Source organism: Acinonyx jubatus, chromosome A2, assembly GCF_027475565.1.
Source record: "Acinonyx jubatus isolate Ajub_Pintada_27869175 chromosome A2, VMU_Ajub_asm_v1.0, whole genome shotgun sequence".
NCBI classification, from domain to species: domain Eukaryota; kingdom Metazoa; phylum Chordata; class Mammalia; order Carnivora; family Felidae; genus Acinonyx; species Acinonyx jubatus.
The window spans coordinates 21621322-21644767 of NC_069383.1; the positions used below are offsets into that span (position 1 = coordinate 21621322).

The window sequence follows — 23446 nt, forward strand, 5'->3', positions numbered from 1 at the left end:
TGAAAGTGCATGCATGTATCCCTTTAAATTAGCATTTTTTTATTCTTTGGGTAAATATCTAGTAGTGCAAATGCTGGATCATAGGGTAGTTCTACTTTTAACTTTCTGAGGAAACTCTACACTGTTTTTCACAGTGGCTGCACCAGAGTTTGCATTCCCACTGGTGATTCCACCGTTAACATCTACTGAGAATCTGATCTACTCTACTTCTCACTACTTCTACTGCTGCTACTGGGTCTGAGCTACAATAATGCCTTCCTTAGAATTTCTGTGGTCTCCCTTATAGGTCTCTCTGCCTCCATTCTTATTCTCCTTTAGTCTATTCTCAATACAGCAGTCAGAATAATCTTAGATCTTAGTGATCTTAGGTAAGACATAAAGCAGATCTTATCACTCCTTAACTGGCTCCTTATTCATTCAGAGTGAAAACCAAAGTCCTAACAGTGACTTAAGAAGTCATTCACCATATGATTTCCCAATCCCTGCTCTTACCTCTCCGACCTCGTCTCTGACTCCTCTGAACATTTTTACCTCTGCTCTAGCCACAGTGGCCTCCTTGCTGTTCTACACAAAGCCAGAATGTTCCCACCCTCAGGTCCTTGTTCTAGCCCTCCCTTTGCTAGGAATTATCTTCCCCAAATTAGCTGCTTAGACTCCCTCACACCCTTCAAGTGTTTGTGTGCAGCTCATTTCTAAATGAGGCCTGTTATGATCATCCTACTTAATACTGCAACTGCCCAATTCTCACCCCTTCTAACTCTGATCTCCCTTTATTTACCCTTTTTATCTCTTTTTAATTTTCTCATTATACCTATTTCCAATGTACTATATAACTTATATACTTTATAAACTGTACTTTATAATTTGCTATATAATAGTTTATTGTCTTTCCTCAGTGGTAGTAATTACCACCCAGGAAGGTATTTTGCTTGGTTCACTAATGTACCTCTTGTGCCTAGAAGAATGCCTGGCATATTGTAAGGACTTAATACACATTGGTTAAATGAATGACACCAGTACTTTGGAAGCTCAGTAGAAATATAATTAATACAAAATGTGTAATACTGGCTGAAAACTTGTTTTTCTCATTCCTTCTCTATTATAGAATCTTCTGAAAATGGCAGAAATAATTTAGGCAACCTTCTCTTGGGCCTTTTCTAGAAAATTATATCATTTTCATAAGGTTTATCAGAACCTCATTGCCAATTTAGAATCCATGTTCTGGAGACTGAAGGAAAGCAAAGAATCATTATTTGGTATATAGCTGGTAATCCACCATCATTCCAATATAGGCACAATGATGATCATCATCATAATAGGTACCCCCCAAAAGAGAACCACTTTTAGTTGCTGATACAATCATTTAATACACAGAGAACAAAAACAAGTTACTACAGAAAACAGCAGTAAGGTCTGTTTTTGATAAGTGGAACAGTATGTTATAAGGAGAGTGAAGATCTCTATGCCTTACTAACAAATACTGTGAGTATATATCCTAGAACTGTCACCAAGGGATTTCTTTTACCAAAACAAAATCCATTCACACATTTTAAAACAAAATAATAATCTCACAGACCAGTAATTCTCAATGTCAGGAGTGTTTTCAGTTTTCTGTTACATAAGAGCAGACAGAGCATCTTAGGGTGAGGGTATTGTTTTGAAAAAGTTTAGAAGTGATTCAGATGCTGACACACATGTGCACAGCACCATTTTAACTAACTTCAACTAGGGCTAAACAACTCTTAACAGATACAGCTATTAAGAAATGGAATGGGGGGCGCCTGGGTGGCTCAGTTGGTTGAGCGGCCGACTTCAGCTCAGGTCATGATCTCGCGGTCTGTGAGTTCAAGCCCCGCGTCGGGCTCTGTGCTGACAGCTCAGAGCCTGGAGCCTGTTTCAGATTCTGTGTCTCCCTCTCTCTGACCCTCCCCTGTTCATGCTCTGTCTCTCCCTGTCTCAAAAATAAATAAAACATTAAAAAAAAATTTTTTTTTTAAAAAAAAGAAATGGAATGGAAGTCTGTGGCATACAAAATCATAATTTGAAACTACTGAGGAAGCGATAAAAAGAGAAACCTGCTACCAAAATTTAAAAAATGGCTCAATTTGAACTCAAGATACCTCCCTGTCCTGGCTTTTCCCATTAGCTTAGCTTTAAGAACGAACTGTTCTCTTTGGCCTACTTGCAGCTGGCACAATTGAATTTATTTACTTTGCAATATTTTGTTTTAAGTTTTTAAGTCGTTGGGTGTTTTTTGAGAGAGAAAGAGAAACGGGGGCGGGGAGGGGCAGAGAGAAAATCCCAAGCAGGTTCTGCAATGTCAGCGCAGAACCGGACTCACGGCTAAAACTCACAAACCGTGAGATCCTGACCTGAGCTGAAGTCGGATGCTTAACTCATTGAGCCACCCAGGAGCCTCTGTTCTGGCTTGGTTTTAAAAAATAAGAGAAAACAAAACAAACCAAAACAAAAAATAAGAGAAAAATGAATGTTCCCGGTAACAGCCATGTCAGAATAACTATGGAGAAAACACAAGGAAATTTATTTCTAACGTTCAAATGCCTGGTCTAATACAATGCACATTAATGGGCTCTTTACAACTATGTTCAGTTATAAGCCATAACAGATTAAACCAAACATATTCTGCTACTTGGGGATAATTCCCCATTTCAAATAGTATCATGAATTGATTGAAGACACAAGGAAGACAATTAACTGTCCACCTTCAGATGGTCCTAAATTGTGTTCTGCTGATTCTCCACCTAGGGAAGGGTTACAACCAATACTACGTAAGAGCAACCATGAAAAAGAGAAGCTCTTTGTTTTGGTGCCAAGGACACACAAGTTCTACTGCTTGAAAGTACAATGAACCTGGTACCTGAAAGTGATTTGACATTAAATCAGAAGCCTGTGTTACTGGGGAACAAAGAAAAGCACTGCCTGATGTTGCTATTACAAAGCCAAAGTGAAACAACAGATAACAGGGAAGTAGATGGAAAGGACAGAACTAGATATCGTCAGCACCAATTCTGTGAGTAGAAGGTAAAATGGATTGCAGTTCAGATGTTTCAAGATGAACTATGAACAAGGATGCTTGGCAAAAGTTAAAGTGACAAAAGAATCTCAGAAGTTAGTAGGAAGACCAGCTATGACTATGAAATTCACTGCAGGTATATTCACACACCACAGATAAGCAAATATTCCCCACACTGGGGGTACAGATTACCCCTAAAAATATTATATCTTCTCCTTCCCTCCCATATTAGGTAACCACCACCACAACAACAAATCCCTGAAAAGTAATGACCTGCTATTAATTCTCAAAGTTAGGGACTCCTAATGAATGAAGTCAGTAGAATGTAGTCCAACTATCCTGCTATGACATCAAGGTAGAAGGGATTCTAACTCCTACCAACTTCTCTTCACTTTGTCCCTACAAAAGAGGAGAGTTTTCTTTCTTCTCTTAAGGGATTTTGGAGTACCAACAGAAAAGTTCAGGGACATGCGGGAGGCTCGGTCGGTTGAGCATCTGACTTCTGATTTTGGTTCAAGTCATGATCCCAGGGTCATGGGATCAAGTCCCGTGTGTGATTCTCTCCCCCTCTGCCCCTTTCCCCTGCTCACACTCTCTCTCTCTCTCTCTCTCTCTTAAAAAAAAAAAAAAAAAAAAAAAAAGACTCAAACTGAGGCATGTAATCCTTAAGTGAAAGAAGCATGGGACTATGAAAGCAAAAATTTCTATTTGCTTCCCAACACACAAAACTAAAGTCTAAATTAAAATTTTAAACCTGAGAATCCTTTTCTGAATGGATCAAGGGCTTTTTGTGTGACCTGAACCTTTTGTTATCACATGAAAGTAAGCCTTTTCAATTTTTATTTCATCTGCTCTGTGCCACTTTATTATTTTTTTTCAGAGACGGGGAGAGAGAGAGAGAGAGAGAGTGCGAGCGAGTGTGCATGTGCACGTGTGCATAAGCAGGGGAGGGGCAGAGAGAGAGAGAGAGAGAGAGAGAGAGAGAGAGAGAGAGGGAGGGAGGGAGGGAGGGAGAGAGAGAGCGCGCCAAGCAGGCCCCATGCTGTCAGTGTGGAGCCTGACGCAGGCTCGAACCCACAAACTGAAAGGCCATGACCTGAGCTGAAATCAAGAGTCAGAGACCCAACCGACTGAGCTATCCAGGTACCCCCTGCTCTATGCCATTTTAAAAATTATTAGTGTCATCCCATTTTCCCCATTTTCCTTTAAACATCTAAGAGCAAAATCAGCAAGTAAGAGTTAGAAAGACTTTTTTTCTTTTAATGCTCACTTTCTGAAGTTTATTATCACTTTTACCTCTTTTGTCTCTTCTGGGTCTGAATGATCCACAGTTATATAAAGATCGTTTTGTAAATATTTCAGAGCACTAAGGGGATCCATTTGGGCCTTTTCTTCAAACCTACAAAATGTAAACAAGAACAATAATTGTCTGGAGTTATGGGAAAACATCAGAAATGTCATTCAGACCTGGAGTAGAATATTGTGTCTAAGGAGTCACTGTAGATATCTAAAAAAAAAAAACCCCTGTGTTTGGGAATCCAGAAGTAAGAATACTGCCATGGAGACAGTACAGCTGTGGAGTTCCTGGAGATGTCATGGTGATGCCAGGAGGTCACAGGCAGCTGTGGAGCGAGAGACTGGGTAGGAGTACCTCCTACCCTCTTCTTAAAACTACAAGCTAAGATTAAATCAACTACAAAACATAGTGAACATGTCAAATATTTTACATAACAAAACTGCAAAAGAGCCAAATATGTTTCATGAGAAACAAGTAGAGATAAAATAAAAATACTTGATTAGATTTGTACAATACACATTCCATTAGAGGTCCTTAACAGGTCAGAAACAGACATGAGTATACTTTCTTTTCACAAGTATCATGGACACTGATTGAATATATATATATTTTTTAAATTGCTCAAATATTTTTAACAAGATTATTTCCTGTCTCAGTCAATAACAATAACAATTGTAGCAACCACTTATCAAGTATTTGTTATATGCTAGACAATGTATCAAGTATTTTATATATATTAGTTCATTTATCCCCGTTACGATGACGATGTTTTATTATCATTTTTTAAAAAACAGATAAGAAACTGAGGTTCAGACAACGAACTTGGCCAATATAAGAGCTAAAAAAGAAACAATGCGTTAGTTCTGCAAAAGAATAAAAGTCTGCTTGGGACTATTTATCTATTTAAATAAGATACTATCCCATTGTTATAATTATATATGGATTTATTAATAACTAATAAGTTAGGATGTTTTTCAAAATATTGTATAGAGAATAAGTAGAGAAGACAATTTCATTTGGGTGAGGAAAATAATGAGACTTTCACAATGGTGTCCAGGCTGATGGCATCAATAATTTCCTGTCTTTAAGAGTTAATCTCAGTGATAGAATACCTGTATTTCAAGCAGGGCAAAGACTAGCAAAATATTACAGCTGTATTGTATCAGATAAGTGCCATGATTGTCAGTTAGCCTTTAAGCGCTCGGATGAGAGAGCTCCTTGGGCAGAGGTCATGTTACTCTACCATCTTGTCCAAAATGGTTTAGACCAGTTTTGCACCTGAGACGAAAGCAATCCTCTCAAGCTTGATCAGTTTATAAAGTGTCCTGGCAGAATTATTCCCAATAGGGATACTATCTCCAGGGAGCCCTCTCTAAGAAGGTACTCTCTAAAGAATCTGAACGTGAGATACACAAGGACACAAAAGGCACAGAAAACACACAAGTCAGTAAACAGAAGGCACGACATGGTAGGTAGATTCCTTCCCTTCCCACCCCCCTTTGCCTTCCTTTGTTCCTATCTACCTACCTATTTATTTACTGAAGCTACATCTATCGATTCCTTCCTTCCTTCCTTCCTTCCTTCCTTCCTTCCTTCCTTCCTTCCTTCCACCCACCCACCCACCCACCCATGCATGGATGGATACTAGGTTAGGGAAAGCAGAGACTGTAATAATCAGCAGAACAGGAGAAGTAGGTGGAAAGAAGCAGAAAGACAAGAGGCTGAGTTACAAGGAAAGCTATTATAGTGGCTCCTCACTAGAATTGTTCTAAGACGCTAAATGATTCTCCATTAGGCCTCACTGTCCAAATGCTGAGGGAATGCCTTAATTCTCTGGATATTCTCATAATCATTTCTCTTCTAGTGAGGGATCCTAAGAACGTCTTTATCTTTTGCTACCTGAAATAACCTAACCAACGTGCCTACCATCCTATTAAATCCAGTCAAGAAACCCATTTTCCCGGAAGGTATGTTTTCACTCATCTTTTTTCTAAGCTTTCTTTAGCCTGCAAAAACTTATCATTGGACTTATGTCTGCGATCTAGAATTCTATTTAGGCCAACAACTGGACCCGGTACTGAAAGGAACAGGAATTAATCCTATAAAAAAGTTTTTCTTTTGCTCCTTTCTACCCCCAAATCATCGACAAATTTGGAAACTTGAACGTTACAAGACAAAATAATAGTGGCACTTTATTTACTGTATTGTGCAGTACCATTAAGAATAAAGACAGATTTCTTGGCATACAATATACTTCTCTCCCTCTAAATTTATATTTTAACTAAACAGAATACATAAATGTTTTCCATAAGAACACCAGAAATAAACAAGCTAGCCCAGTAGTATAGGGTAAGGTTTCATATAATGAAATACTAGGTATCTAATATGAAATTTAAATTAAAAAGGTAATTTTCATGCTCTACTCAATTCATATAAAACAACTTCTGTTTATTCTGCCTGCAATGTATCAGTGTTCCTCAAACTCCTGAATTCATCTAAGAGTTGGTATAAAAAGTGGTCTATGTTTTTTTCAAGTATCTAAAACAGGAGTGCCTGGCTGACTCAGTCGATAGAGCATGTGATTCTTGATCTCGGGGTTGTGAATTGAAGCCCCACACTGGGGGTAGAGATTACGTAAAGATAAAATCTTAAAACAATAATATAAAATAAATATAAAATAAAATAAAATAAAATGGGACTTTTATTGTATGTTGAAATTAGTAGCAGACAAGATTCTCAAGATGCCCTAGCTGCTCCCTGACTGCTCTCTTCTCCTACCCATGTCCAGTCCATCAAGATATTCTGTTGGTGCAATCTTCAAAGCTTATCCAGAATCTTACTGGGCCTTCTTGATCTCTTTTATGGAGTGTCTCTTCCTCCACCGTCCCTCAAATGGTGATGGTCTTCAGAGAAGGCCTGACATCTCTCTACTCTTCTCACGCTCTTGAAGCAAATTCCTTTTCCTTGTTGATGACTCATAAAGGTAATAATCGGCCCATGCCTTTCCTCCAAATGCTAACAGATGATCTCTAAAACCTAAAGTGCACTGAACTGAACTCATCTTTCCCAACACACGAACCTGTTGTTTCTGAAGAATTCCTCATCTGAGTGAAAACAGCCACAACCTTTTACTCAGTTCTTTTGGAAGAAAACCCAGAATGGTTTTATTAAAAGAAGACTGAGTGTGTTATTATTCTTCTACATAAAATCTTTCAATGCTTTTCCTTTCACTCAGGGTAAAAGCCAAAGACTCTTCAACAGCTGTCCCCTTCTTATCACTCTGACCTCATCTCCTCCCACAATCGCCCGACTCATTCTACTTTCACCACACTGTCTTCCTCAATTTATTCCTCAAATAATCCAGGCATATTTTTAACCCTAGAGGCTTGTCTATTACCTATCTGGAATACTCTTCTTCTCAAATATCTACATGATTCATTCCCTCCTATTCTTCAGGTCACTAGTCAAATGTCACCTTTGCAGTGAGGTCTATCCTAATATTTTTATTTAAAAATCATCTGTACAAAATAGTTCTTAACCTGTTTTAGTTCATTATACTTATTAACATAAATTTATTATGTTTATTACCGGTCTTCCTTCCTAAAATAGAAACTTGGGGCAGGAATTTTTGTTTGTTTTCTTCACTGACATATCCACAGAGCCTAGGACGATGTCTAGCACACTGTAAGTGCTGCTCAGTTAACTTTCTTAAATAAATAAAGTTTCACTGATGTTTATAAAGACCCTTAGGTGAATGCTTTGGTCATTTTATACATGAGCAAAGTGATCTCCAGAAAGATTAAGTTACAAGGCTTGAAGATCAATCCAAGGTTCAGGTCTAGTACTTTTTCCAATATAAGACATTAGCTCGCAGCACTAATGTCAAAAAGTCTCACAATCAGAAAAAAAGAATACTGTGCTCCACATTTTTATGCTACTATTACTATTCTAATTGAAAATAATCTATATAAATGGATGGGGGGGGTCTTTAAATATTCTTAAATGCTCCTTTTCTGGCTTTTCTGGTTTCCTTCTGAGATGGGCTAGCATACTCCTTTTCCCATGTAGAAAATTTCGAAGGCTGCCTCTTTGTTCAGTCACACAAACTTGTTGCTTCTCAGCTTCAGTTACTATTTATGAACCATTATAATATTCAGAAAATTTGAGTCTTTTATCCTATATTTAGAGTTTTAAATGATTTGTTACCAGTTATTCTTTTATTCATTATCCACTTGCATTCCTTACTTTTATGCCTTTTTAGCAGCATAAGCCACTAACAATGATGTTTGTGCTTTATTAAAATTTAAAACATGACATAATATGCAATATTTCAGATTCCCACAAATTGTCATTTAGTCTGTCCACGGATACATTTTCTTTTTTTTTTTTTTAATGTTTATTTATTTTGATAGAGAGCATGAGTTGCGGAGGGGCAGAGAGAGAGGGAGAAAGAGAGTCCCAAGCAGGCTCCACATTGTTAGTACAGAGACTGACATGGGGATAGAACCTACAAACTGTGAGATCATGACCTAAGCCAAAATCTAGAGTCGGACGCTCAACAGACTGAGCCACCCAGGCGCCCCCAACTGATATATTTTCAAAAGAGAAAAACAACTGTCAAAGATTAAAAAAATAAGAATACTTCTTAAAATGGCTTGGCTGTGAGAAAATGAATAACCCTATTTATTTCTGGAAGGAATGAAAATTAACTTTCTGGAGGGCAACTGATAATTCATCAATTCTACCAATATCCTACAGAATTTTTAGATAGGGGTACAGATGGAAGAATATAAAAATATTAAATACAGTATTACTTATAATAGCAAATAAGCTGGAAATAATCTAAATATTTCATCCAAGTAGACTAGTTAAGTAAATTACACATAAAATAGAACACTATTGCAGTCATTATAATCATAATTTGTATTAAGATGGTGATATTTGTAATATATCATTCATTAAAAGAAATCAGATTCAAAGCAATATGATTCCTGTTTTTCAGCTAAACAAAACAAGAATCTACGTGTGCAAATATAAAACTTACAAAACAGTAAGTTGTTTTTTCCTCAATAATGGGATGATGATTCAATTATTTTGAAGGGTAAGAGGACTTTTTTTTTTAATTAACTATGCATTAAATTTTTTCAATTAAAAGCCAGAGGAAAGTGGTTATAAAGTGACTTCCAATTCTTTACATATAGTACTAAAAAATCTCCTTTAATCTAGGGGCACCTGGGTGGCTTAGTTGGTTAAGTGTCTGACTTTGGCTCAGGTCATGAGCTTGCAGCTCATGAGTTCGAGTCCCACATCAGACTCTCTGCTGTCAGTGTATTGGTAGAACTGATGACCTGCTTCATGTCCTCTGTCTCCCTCTCTCTCTGCTTCTCCCCCACTAGCTCACACCTCTCTCTCTCTCTCTCTCTCAAAAATAAACATTAAAAAAAAATCTCCTTTAATTTCTAATGGGCTTTTGGTCAGGAAATCTTTTAAAAAGAGCTTAACTTAATATTCCAATTACCAGTTGTTATATATGTAGTAGAAAAAGAACACTAAAATTTCCCCAAATTTGTCTCATCCTTATAAAAACTTAACTTTAACATTAAGTAAAATATTAAGGAATAACATTTTAGCAATGTAAACATTAGTTGACAGTGCCTCATTAAATCTTATTAATAAAACAGAATTTATCTCTTGTCATCCAGCCAATGTGAAGATTCAGACGCTTTCTCCTGTAGATTCTATAGGAAATACACTATTTATTCACAGTAATGCCAAAGTAACAGAATACCTAGCTTCTGTTACTAACTTTCCTCTCAAGCACAACTTGGGAAAGCAGAGAAAGGAACAGTAAGTAAACATGATATGATAAAGGAAAACAGTCTAATAACTTATGCCTACTTATATTCTATACAAAACATAAATATGTTATATATAACAGACATCTGAACGTGTCTGTGTATATAAGTATACACAAAGACATCTGTGTATGCTGTGTGGTAGTCACAGTGGCAGTAAGGTGATGAACTCTGGAGTTACAATAGTCAGGATCACAACCTGGCCGTGTCACTTATGGCTGAGTGATCCTAGATGAATTATATAACCCATTTAAAAACACCTCATTTTTTCTTTTGCAAAATAGTGATAATAACAGAACTTATTCAATTACCTTATTATAGGAATAATATACAAGATCTAGCACACAAAAATTGCTCAATAAACAGTAGCTATTATCATCAAAGTCTAAACTCTTTCCAAACTATAAATTTTGATTACCACAGAACACTATCAATAACCAAAAGGACACACATGCTTTTCTACATTTTTCAGTAGCTTATCACTCACTACTAAAAAGCAAACATGACCAGGAGATATATATGAAAATGTTTGCTGACATGATTTTACAATTAAATGGCAAAGATAATCGATGTAAAATCACAATCATATTTGAAGTTGTATTGTGAAACACCAGATTAGATACCATTTAGTCAACCATACCATCACATCCACTGTTAAGAAAGCTATCAACAGGCCAGGCATACAGCAAGAATCTAGAACTGATGTGATTTGTAGTGATTAGGCCGTGAGTAGTTACTGGAAGGTTAGGCTCATCACCTTCATAGAAATTTCTTCCATTTAACACTTTCAAAATTTCCTTGTTCTATATTTAGAAAATTTTAGCATCAGTACGTATTTTCACTTTGTATCTTCCTTTGAAAGAGGAAAGCAAAAATAAGGAAAACAACAGGGTAGTTATAAAACTCATGATCTTCACAGTACGTACACTGTCATATTACTAAATTTCCAGAGACAAAGTCCTATCTTCAAAATTTAGGTAATACCAACAGTAGCTGATAATGTTAAATAAAAGTTTTCAGTGAATTATTTTTATACCTGTGTTTTCTTATCAGGTACTTGCAGTGCCTCAGTAAGTAATCTTTTGAAGGCCTACATAACTTCAGTGACCAGAAGTCATCTAATCTCATCTTTGGGGAGCAAGATTTTCCTGGATTCCCACCAAATAAATAGTGAACCTATAATAAACAAAACAAGCCACATTTTAAGATGCAAGCATACTCAAGAAGCTACGGAAGTCCTAATAAAATTTCTTCACTTTGTGAAGTGTGTAACAGTAGTAAAACATTACTGCATTTCTACCAAATGTTTCTTTTGATTTTTCTTGTTCCCATTTTACTTTAAAATCCTTTGGCTACTTCCTTAAATACTCTGCATTTTATGTTAAAATGAGTTGTATTACCACAATTATATGACAATGGAAGACCTGAAGCAAAAGCAATGACAGTAAGAAGCTAATCCAAGATACAGAGTTTATTTAGGGCAATAAATATGGGGATTATTAATTTAAACAAGTGCTGGTCATAATAACAAACAAGAGGTTTAATAAAACTCTGACACACATGTTGAATCACTGAAGGTCAAGAGTAACTAGAAACTTTTTAAATTTTAGCATCTTAATTTTTTTAGGCTTACTGCCAAATATTAAATGATGTATATAATTGGTGATACTTTTTAAAATATTATATTATTCAATACCAAAAAAAGGAAATGAAAAAGGAATACAATAATGATTTCACTATTATAATTTTAGTGATATTCTGTACTTATACAAAGTGTTAAAGCAGTTCCTGAAATGTTGAAAACATTCACTGAACTACATGTAAAGTTTAAGGGAGACATAGTTTAAAGAAACCACTCTGAACATTTAGTGACTAAAACTTCAGAATGCAAGACTGTTTTCATGAGGCCAGTTGAAAAGACACATCACTCATAGGGGAAAAAAGAAAGACTTCATACACAATGGGAAAATCTAAAGTCAGAAGTTACATGTACTTTTTCATATCACGGGACAAGGTATCCTAATGCTAAAAACTGTACATCTTTTACTTGGGTATTCGTAGTGCAGAAATAATAGGTTATACTATGAATCTGATCTATGCAGCTACAAAGCAAACAGAATAAGTGCCAGGAATTTTGGACTATGGAAAGTGTTTATTCTATTAAGGGGTTTAGAGAGAAATGATATTGAATGTCTGCTACATATTCTATGGATGTCTGCTATGTATTATAACTTTTTATTCAAATACACTTAAAAATAGTAAGAAACCTATTTTGGGATTCTTTCAGATTATAAGTCTTGGAAAGTTTACAGGCCGATGCAGTTAGGGTACCTTATGTAACTCATCATATACAAGCTGATGGGCAAATCTTGGACATGGCTCTTCCTCCTGAAGACTTTTACTTGGATTATCTTTTGCAGCTTGATCGTTCTTATAGACGCAAGACCTGTAAGACAGTACTTTTAAGGCATTCTATCCTTAACGTACATAATGTTTATATATATTCTATCTATAACATACATAATGTTTATATACTTAGCAAGCAAATTAACTGGACGTCTAATTACCAACAAAAAATTTATAAATTTGTTCACATCAAATCTTAAAAGTTCTGGTCATTCTCATACAATAATGTGAATTTGTTAGAATTAAGTTCTTATGTTCTTTTAGTGTCGATCCAAAACCTCACTTAAGAACAACCTACTTCATGTTATGAAACACAAACAGCATATATGAAAGCTCAAACCAAAGTCTGAAAGAGAAGATAATCCCATCTATTTATTCACAATGAAAAACTCACAGATTTCTTTCCGTTTTACTGCTTAATATAAATGTTCTACTTAGAAAATAATAAATTCTAGGGTGCATCAGTGGTTTACTAGGCTAAGCGTCTAACTCTGGGTCTTGGCTCAGGTCATGGGATCAGGTCGTGGGATTAAGCCCCATATCGAGCTCTGCATTGACAGCATGGAGTCTGTTTGGGATTCTTTCCCTTTCTCTTTCTGCCCCTCCTCCACTTGTGCTCTCCCTCTCTCTCAAAAATAATTAAAAACAAATTCTTAAAAAAAGAAAAGAGTAATTTCTTTAGTTGCTCTGGGCAGGTAGTTCTCTGAAGCGCCTGTGTTTGCAAAATATCCACTTATGCAGTAATCACAGAATATTAGAGCAGGATTCTCTAGGCCAGTGTTTTCTGAAGCAAAACGTGCAGATACTCTATAACAAAAAGGTCCCGGTTTGAAAACACTAAATAATACCCCCTACCCTGCTCTACTGAAATCACTTCCTTTACCAAAACTAAGACCACCTGGAAACATGAAAAAAACCATTTTTCTCATGTTCACACATCTACTTGGTAGCAAATTCTAGACTAAAGTATAATTCTCTTGATTTCTGGACCAGGAATCATCTACTAACTGAAAAATTCAGAGGTAAAATCCATTCACTGAACATCACTGTAAACACAGGCACCAATATTGACTTCTTTACCCAATACAGGCATGCTTCAGAGATATTGTAGGTTTGGTTCCAGACCACCACAATATTTTTTTATATAAATGTTTGTTTATTTATTTTGAGAGAGAGCGAGCAAGCACAGATGTGTGAATGCGAATGAGGGAGGGGCAGAGATAGAGAATCCCAAGCAGGCTCCACACTGTCAGCACAGAGCCTGACATGGGCTCAATCTCACAAACTGTGAGCTCAAGAGTCAGACACTCAATCAACTGAGCCACCAGGCGCCCTCAGACCACCACAATAAAGCAAATATTGTAGTTAAGTGATTCAAAGGAATTCTTTTGCTTCTCAATGCATATAAAAGTTATTTTTATACCATAAGGTAGTCTGTTAAGCGTGCAACAGCAATATGTCAAAAAAAACTATGCATATACCTTAATAAAAAACTACGTGATTGCTAAAAAAGGCTAACCATCTTCTGAGCTTTTAACAAGACATAATTTTTTTTTTTGCTGGTGGAGGGGCTTGCCTCAGTATTGATGGCTGTTAACTGATAAGAGTGGTGGTTACTTAAGGATGGGGGAGCTGTGGCAATTTCTTAAAATAAGATAATACAGTTGACCCTTGAACAGTATTGGTTTGAACTATGTGGATCCACTACAATGCAGAGTTTTTACAATATAGTATGGTAAATATATTTTCTCTTTTCTCATGGTTTTCGTACTATTTTCTTTATCTTACCTTATTGTAAGAATATGGTAAATAATATATAAAACATACAAAATATGTGTGAATCAACTTTTTTTGTTATCAATTTATGTTATTGATAAGGTTTCTGGTCAATAGTAGGCTATTAGTAGTTGGGTTTTTCCTGGGATTGTTTTGTTTTAAGTAGGTTTCATACCCAGCATGGAGCCCAATGCAGGGTCTGAACTCATGACCCTGAGATCAAGACCTGAGCTGAGATCAAGAGTCGGAACCTTAAGCAACTGAGCCACCTAAGTGCCACAGATGTTGGGTTTTTAGGAAGCCAAGTTATACACAGATTTCCAACTGTGTGTGGGTTGAATCCTCGTGCTGGTAAAGGTTCAAGTGTAATGAAATTGGCTGCATCAACGGATTCCTCTTCATGAATGATTTATTTGTAGCACATGATGCTGTTTAACATTTTACCTATTAGAACTTCTTTCAAAATTGGAGTAAATCCTCTCAAACCCTGCCACTGCTATATTAACTAAGTTTATGCAATAACTGTAAATCCTTTGTTGTCATTTCAACAATCTTCATGGCATCTCTTTCAGGAGTAGATTCCTTCTCAAGAAACCACTTTATCATGAGAGATTGCAGCAATGCAGTCATATCTTCAGGTCCCACTTCTAATTCTAGTTCTCTTGCTATTTCTACCACATCTGCAGTTACTTCCTCCACTGAAGTCTTGAACCCCTCTAAGTCATCCAGGAAGGTTGGAATCAACTTCTTCCAAATTCCCATTCATGTTGGTATTTTGACCTCTTTCCACGAATCTGAATGCTCTTCATGGCATCTAGAATGAAAGGAATCTTTTTTTTTGAGCAGTAGGTCTCAACAGTTGGCTTAAAATATTCAGTGAATTATGTTATAAACAGATGTGCTGTGTTCTGGACTTTGTTGTTCCATTTGCAGAGCACAGGCACAGCAGATTCAGTATAATTCTTAAGGGCCCTAGAATTTTGAGAATGGTAAAGGAGCATGGTCTTCAAGTTAAAGTCATCAACTGCATTAGCCCCTAACAAGACAGTCAGCCTGTCCCTTTGAACTTTGAAGCCAGGCACTGACTTCTCCTCTCTAGCTATGAAAGTCCTCGATGGCATCTTCCTCCAATAGAAGGCTGTTTCATCTACAATGAAAATCTGTTCAGTGTAGCCAACTTTGTTAATGATCATAGCTAGATCTTGCTAGATAACTTGCTAGAGCTTCTACATCAGCACCTGCTGCCTCACGTTGTGCTTTTAGGTTATGGAGATGGCTTCTTATGTTAAACCTCAGGAGCCAACCTCTGCTAGTTTCATACTTTCCTTCTGTAGCTTCCTCAGCTCTTAGCCTTCACAGAATTGAAGAGAATCAGGGCCTTGCTCTGGAGCAGGCACTGGCTTAAGGGAATATTGTGGCTGGTCTGATCTTCTATTCAAACCACTAAAACTTTCTCCATCAGGTGTTTTGCTTTCTCATCATTTATGTGTTCACCAGAGGCACACTTTTAATTTCTCCCAAGAACATTTCCTCCACATTCACAACCTGGCTATTCGGCAAAAGAGGCCTATCTTTCTTCCCTTGACTCAAACAATTAGAAGCCTTTGTAGGGGTATCAACTGGCCTAATTTCAATATTGTTATATCTCAGGGAATCAGGAGATCCAAAGAAAGTGAAAGAGGTGAGGGAACAGCTGGTCGGTGGAATGGTCAGAATACATACATTTATCAATTATGTTTGCCATCTCATTATGTGTGCAGCTCATGGTGCCCCAAAACAATTACAAAGGTAACATCAAAGATCACTGATCACAGATGACCATGACAAATACAACAGTCATGAAAGGGTTCGAAATATTCTGAGAATCACCAAAATGTGACAAAGAAACACAAAGTGTGCCAACACTGCTAGAAAAATGTCAACATGTTCGACACAAAGCTGCCACAAACCTTCAACTTGTAAAAACTGCAATTATCTGCCAAGTGCAATAAAATGAGGTGTGCCTGCACTGACATTTAAATGCATGACATCACAAATTGACATAAGCCTTCCATATTCCTCTTCTTTTGAATAAACCAACAACCTCAAACAAATATTACATTGGGATTGCAACACAGACAAGAGCTCCTTACCAACTATTCCTCACAATGTCATAAATCCAGAATGAATTTCTGACATTCTCCTCCCTCTTCTCCTTGTCTTTGCTGAGTCCAGATAAGACATGTATTTCATTCAGTTCAGGATCAATGGTTGCTCTCTGTGTGAATCCTGTCATTGGAACTATAAATTGAAAAGAGGAAATAAGAGGACAACATTTGTGTTAAGAGTAGAACTACTATATACAAGATTAATCCCTCGTGACTCTGCTCTGCTTCTGTCCACAGCACTGATCTTCTCACATACTATAGAACTTTTATATCAAACAATAAACAATTGCTTATTGTTTTCTTCTAACTCTAGAATACAAGCTGTATGAGGGCAGAGGTAGTTTGGCTCACTATTCTGTTCCCAATGCTTAAAACAGTGCCTGGCACATAACAATTACCCAACTATTTGCTGAAAGAATAAACGAATGCTAACTATCCGGAAGGAGTTACAAGGAGGGAAGAGGTAGAAAGTGGTATACTATGTAATCATTTTTATTGAGGGAAGAAAGGTCAATGTGTTAGTTAACTGATTTATTATCTGGATCAGTTCTAACTTAATAGTAAAGGTAAAATATTCAAATGTTGACCTGGAAAAACACAAATCTGACAGGAAGTAAAATGCAGGTTTGTTTAATAAGGTCACAGTTGTTTAAAATATCTGTTCATGACATACAATGAAACGACATAATTTCCAAGTAAAAATAAAACATTTTGGGCGATAATACGCCATTTTATTTTCCTGAGTGGCTCAAACTGACCAGAGTTAATGTGTTCTTTTTCTTTTCTTTTTTAATGTTTATTTTTGAGAGACAGAGAGGCACAGAGCGTGAGCAAGGGAGGAGTAGAGAGAGAGGGAGAGGCAGAATCAGAAGCAGGCTCCAGGCTCTGCGCTATCAGCACAGAGCCCAACACTCGACTTGAACTCATGGACCGCGAGATCATGACCGGAGCTGAAGGCGGACACCAAACTGACTGAGCCACCCAGGTGCCCCAATGTTTTATTTTTCTAAGAAATCTATTAAATGAGTGATTGTTATTCTGCATTATCCAGTAATTTGCAAAACACTGACACAGCAAATGCAAATTTTTCTCACCATTGTTATATGGAAATATTAGTTGAAATGTAATTTTATGGATCATGACATAATTGCCTTGAATCTAAAACAATGTCATTGTTTCAACACTACATTCCCTTTATACATGAACAATCATCATATGCTCAAAACACAAAGTAAATATTAGACTGAAGTAAAATATTTCTTTTTTTAAAAAAATATTTACTTATTTTTGTGAGAGAGAGAGAAAGGGGGTAGAGAGAGTCTCCAACGCTGTTAGCAGAGCCCAACATGGGGCTCAAACCCAACAAACTGTAAGACCATGACCTGAGCTGAAATCAAGTCAGACGGTCTACCGACTGAGCCACAAGGGTGCCTCTGAAGTAAAATATTTCAATCAATCAAGAATATTATGGCAACAGATGTTAGCCACATTGATCTTCATTTGTCTTTATCTACTTTAGCAGGGCCAAATAATCCAGCATTTATTTTTGCCTCATGTACTGAAATTCATGTCTCCTTTCATATTCCTCTTTAATAAATTTGTTTGGAATATTTTAGAGACTATCCAAATGCAGTCCATAGTATATATACTAAAATACAGACTCACACTACTCAACACATAATTTGCATCCGTCCATACATAATTAACGTTTATATTTATACATACATGCACATCAACCTAATCTGAATAATAATCTCAATCCTCATGCCAATAGTCTCTAGTGGGTATGTAAAGTCTGGTATTTTTTAAATGAGGTTTGGTAAACTTTCAAAAGTGCCAACGTTCTACCCTATTTCTCAGATAACCCTGGAAGAATAAATAGTAAAGAAATGACAACACTTTTATTAGTGGTAAAAGGAGAGGATGTAACTGCCTAAATTTACTGTATTTAAATTTCTCCATCCCATTACATCTTAATACTCAGCCTTTAAATTCACAATTCTCTAAGATGGGCTGGCAAACTATGGCTTGATCTAGCCTGCCTAGGGTCAAATCAGGTCTCATCCATTCATTTACATTTTATCTGTGGCTATATCACCCTGTAATAGCAAGGTTGAAGCTAGCCACCCTGTGGCTATATCACCCTGGAACAGCAAGGTTGAATACCTGCAGCAACAGTGTAAGGCCTACAAAACTGAAAATATTCACATCTGGCTCTTCATATTAGAAGTGTGCTGACCCCTGTTCTATAATCTTCTAAAATACAAATTTCAGAAATGTATGACTTATAAATTAATCCAATAACCCACTTAAGAGCCTACCGAGAAAATTGGTATTTTGGGGTGGAATGGAAATCAGTGGAGAGGGAAAGAAATTTTGAATTTTACAAAATGGGAGTGGAATCACCAAAGAGAGGGAAAGGAAGGAGTACTGGGTTGGAGGAAGAAGCATGTGAGAAGACGAAGAATGCTAAGACCAAATTTTATATGCTTCTCTTTCTAGATCGTCACAATTTGCCTAGAAGCAGCTTAGGAGCAGAAGAGAACAAGGACAAGGATTGTTTCTTAAAAATAGAAGCAGTGGGCGGGTGCCTGGGTGGCTTAGTGGGTTGAGTGCCCAACTTAAGTCGGGTGAGTTCAAACCCCGCGTTGGGCTCTGTGCTGACAGCTCAGAGCCTGGAGCCTGCGTCGGATTCTGTGCCTCCCTCTCTCTTGCCCCAACCCACTCGCATTCTGTCTCTGTCTCTCTCAAAAATAAACAAACCTTTAAAAAAAAAAAAAAAGAAGACGAAGTGGGCAGGTTTTCAATACTCAAGGATATCATGCTTATAAAATCTATGCTGTAAGGTATTACAAAATATTACTCTGATTACAAAGCATACTAGAAACTATGTATTTCCTCATTTCTTTTATTTTCCACATCCACTATGCTTTTCACTCTTCATAATGTTGTTTTACCTCCCAGTTATAATTCAAATCTGTTACTGACTTTTAAACAGCTTTACAGAGATAATTCATATACCATACAATTCACTCATTTAAAATATTCACTGTAAAATCATCATCACAATCTAAGTTTTGACTATTTATAATACAGAAATCAGATCTTTGTGTTCCATAGGTTTTTGAAGGCCAATCTAGGAACTTAAATATGAATAAGCATTGGAAATAAAATAGAAGTAGAAAATCTTGTTTGTTTACCTTCCTCAATTAACTAAGTGATTTCATGCAAGAAACTTTTAAATTATTTTATCAAGGTTTTTTTTGTTGTTGTTTTGTTTTTTTAGTAATCTTTATACCTAACATGGGGCTTGAACTCATGACCCTCGAGATAAGAGTCGCATGCTCTTCCGATGGAGCCAGTCAGGTACTCCCTTGCAAGAAGCTTTTTTAGACCTCAGTTTTCTTATCCAAAATTTCAAAGTAGAGCTAGATAATGTACTGGGTCTCTTCAAAGTTGAGATTTCTGTTAAGATCAGACTCTGGAGGGTGAGAGCAGTAATAGTATGGGCACTTTCAGTAATATTAAATTAGTACTTACGTGTAGCACAGACAGACTCCTGAGATACATGGATCAATTAGGAAGTTGTTATGATTATAATAGGAGTGGACTGGAAGAAGGAAATAAGGAAATACTGATAGAGAAGCATTACTTCCACGAAATGGGTGTCATCAGCACAAGGAGGGTAAATACTATGTCCTAAGCACAAAAGTCCTCTGGACTGACACAACAGAGACCAAGCTTGAAGCAGAAATGTGTGAAAAGTATGAGTAAAAATGTTTCAATGAATTTTCTTGGAGGTTTCCAAATATTGCATTCTAGGAATATTGAAAGGCAAAATTTCTATTAATCTTTATAGACTTTTACAAATATAATTTTTATTACATACTAAAGATAAGGAAAAATGTTTATATATAAAATGTTTATAATTAGAAAAAATGGAAGAACATACATCAAACTATAAATAATAGTTATGGAGGCACAGAACACTTTTACTGTCATTATATACTATGTATTTTTCCAATATACACTGCTTTTATAGTTATAAGGAAAAAAAAAAACCCAAACCAAAATATAAAAAACATATATCTGGGTATAAATATTGGGGAATTTTAGCAATGTGAAAAATTCTCACATATCCTCCCATATCTGTCACGAAGAAAATTTTACATGAATATCTGGAATGTTATCATTTAGATGGAAAGGGAATTCAGGTTCCAAGAGATGGTTTATTGGCACTAAAAAATTTTTTTTCAAAACATTTTGCTGGCATGAAGTTACAAAACTGAAACTAGGCATTACTTTAGCTGAATTAAAGTATTTTTGACTTTTCCCCTAAAAAATAAAAATGGAAACCTGTACCTGAGGAGTTAGTTCCTAACAATCAGGGTATTAATTGAAACTTACACTAAATATATCTATGTTAACGGCCTTTTGCCTCAATTTTACAAATTGCACTTAAGCTTAATTCTTACTTCTACTCCATTCCACATGCAATAACAATTCAAAAACATTTCAACAACAAAAAATAATAAAGTTTTCCATATCCATCTTCAAAAGCACTCTAGATTTCTTGAAGAAACTATTAAAAATGTCACTTTCTGGGGGCGCCTGGGTGGCTCAGTCAGTTAAGCGGCCGACTTCGGCTCAGGTCATGATCTCACGGTACGTGAGTTTGAGCCCCGCGTCGGGCTCTGTGCTGACAGCTCAGAGCCTGAAGCCGGTTTCAGATTCTGCGTCTCCCTCTCTCTGACCTTCCCCCGTTGTTCATGCTCTGTCTCTGTCTCAAAAATAAACAAACGTTAAAAAAAAAAAAAATTAAAAAAAAAATGTCACTTTCTGTAATACTCCACATCTGTTACTTTTGTAAACAGGAAAAAAAAACCTTATTTTTTATTTTAAATGGAAAATTCACATCTTCTTATTAAAGAAATATATAAGAATTATAGCGTGGCACTAGTAAGCATTTTAGACTCAGATTTTCACTAACAGAAGCTGCTTACGATATCTAAAGTTTGTGCCTTTTGGTTTCAAACAGTAAACTAAACACTACATTATCCTTCTTCCCCATCACCCCACAAAATTGGCAGGAAGGATATTCTGGCAAAAAGAAAGAAAAATAGCACTAGAAAAGAAGAAAGTATGTCATCAAGAGATAAGAAATTTTGAGGCTCTCACAGCCAAGAAAAAGAGAGCCTACTCACCAGAGGTAAAAGATGGAAAACTTCCAAATAATTAAGTCATCAAATACAAAAGCACAAATAGGCTGTGAAGAGGACATCCCTGTGGGGAGCGTACTAAGGACACAAGGGCCTAAATGAGAATGAGAGCAGAACCTAAAGTAACTCCCAACACAGATACTAGGGAAGAAAGCCTGGTGGACAGTATGTGCCATGCACTTATACAAAATCCCTGGTCAGTGTCTTACGTAAGGGAGAAGCCTGGGGGGAAATACGCCTATATACTGCACAGGAAGTCACTATCAATTATCTTTTTTTAACAGATGTAGTCCTTTATTCATAAATTTTAATGTTTAGACAGGAATTAGAAGACATATGAGAAAAATTTCAACAAAGATAGGAGCCTAGATAAACATACAGAATGGGAAAAATAAATCACAGAAAGAAACTTAAAAACAAACAAACCCCAAGCTCATTATCTTTGTAAAGAATAAAAGAATATTACATGTGTAAAACAATAAGTTCCATAAAGAGGAATAGAAAATATAATATTAAAAAGTAAAACTGATGAAAAAAAGTAAAACAAACAAAAAAAATCAGATGACAAAATGAAAAACAATGTGCATAGTTAAAAAGAAAGTCAGTGGTCACAGGATAAAAATGATACAAGTATAGCAAAAGATACAGAAATTATGATAGAAAAGTTAAGGGACACAGAGGATAAAACCAATGAAGTAAGAAATCTGTCTGAGAAGAACTCTTGGAGTGGAGAAATCAGATAGAAGAAAAAAATAATTATAGAAAATTTCCCTGAATGGAAGAAACAAGTGGGAGTCCCGTCTGAAAGAGCCCTGGGTGCTAAGCATATTTTGCAAAAAAAAGACTTTATATATAGGTACTCCCTGCTTTTTCAAAGTTTACATTAGGCCACTTTGCTTCTATGAAAGATCTATATTAGGACTTGATTTTGCTAACTGAAAGAGATCTGAGGAGGATTTTCAGTTTTATGAAAAAAAGGTAAAGGGCAAAAATAGCATTCAGGGCCTGTTGTGCAGTAAGCCCTTGTAGAGGCAGCGAGCACCCTGCAGTGAGAGTGGCCCGGCCCAGCACCTCCCCAGGAATCAGACTCAGCATCTCAGCATCAAGCAGCCAGAGCTGTGAACTGTGTGTGTGAGCTCTGTGCTTTATCTCAATTTATCTTGTGCATCAGTTAGCAAGATGTGTCCTAACGCACCAGAAAAGCCTGAGAGAGGGTTTTTTAGGGACTCTGGGAAGACGGAAAACGTTTTCTTTATAAATAAATGGTAATTGCTTCTTTGCTTTATGCCATTTTGGCTTACCAAAGTTTTCATAAGAATGCTATTTTTGGATACTGGGAGAAATTGAAAGAGATCTCCTAAAGAAACTTTAGAACTATAGGAATAAAAGTTCTAAAAGCTTCCAGAGAGGGGGAAAAAGCAGGCTATTACCTATGAAAAAATAAGTATCAAACTAACATTAGACTTTAAAAAAAAAAAATTTTTTTTTTAACGTTTATTTATTTTTGAGACAGAGAGAGACAGAGCATGAACAGGGGAGGGGCAGAGAGAGAGGGAGACACAGAATCTGAAACAGGCTTCAGGCTCTGAGCGGTCAGCAGAGCCCGACGCAGGGCTCGAACTCACGGACTGTGAGATCATGACCTGAGCCGAAGTCGGACGCTTAACCGACCAAGCCACCCAGGCGCCCCTAGACTTTTATCTGTAACAATG

General features: G+C 36.5%; 1 protein-coding gene across 4 annotated transcripts in view; it reads right to left on the bottom strand.

Annotated features, from left to right (window-relative positions):
• MKLN1 (muskelin 1) overlaps positions 1 to 23446 on the bottom strand; it is a 372917-nt gene that overhangs the window by 24595 nt on the left and 324876 nt on the right. For all 4 annotated transcript variants that reach the window (XM_027075496.2, XM_053218071.1, XM_027075495.2 and 1 more), the window contains 4 exons: positions 16501 to 16648; positions 12518 to 12632; positions 11223 to 11362; positions 4331 to 4433 (listed from right to left, as the gene is read on the bottom strand). In XM_027075496.2, the coding sequence (XP_026931297.1) occupies positions 4331 to 4433; positions 11223 to 11362; positions 12518 to 12632; positions 16501 to 16648 (506 nt within the window). The remainder of the gene's footprint in view (positions 1 to 4330; positions 4434 to 11222; positions 11363 to 12517; positions 12633 to 16500; positions 16649 to 23446) is intronic.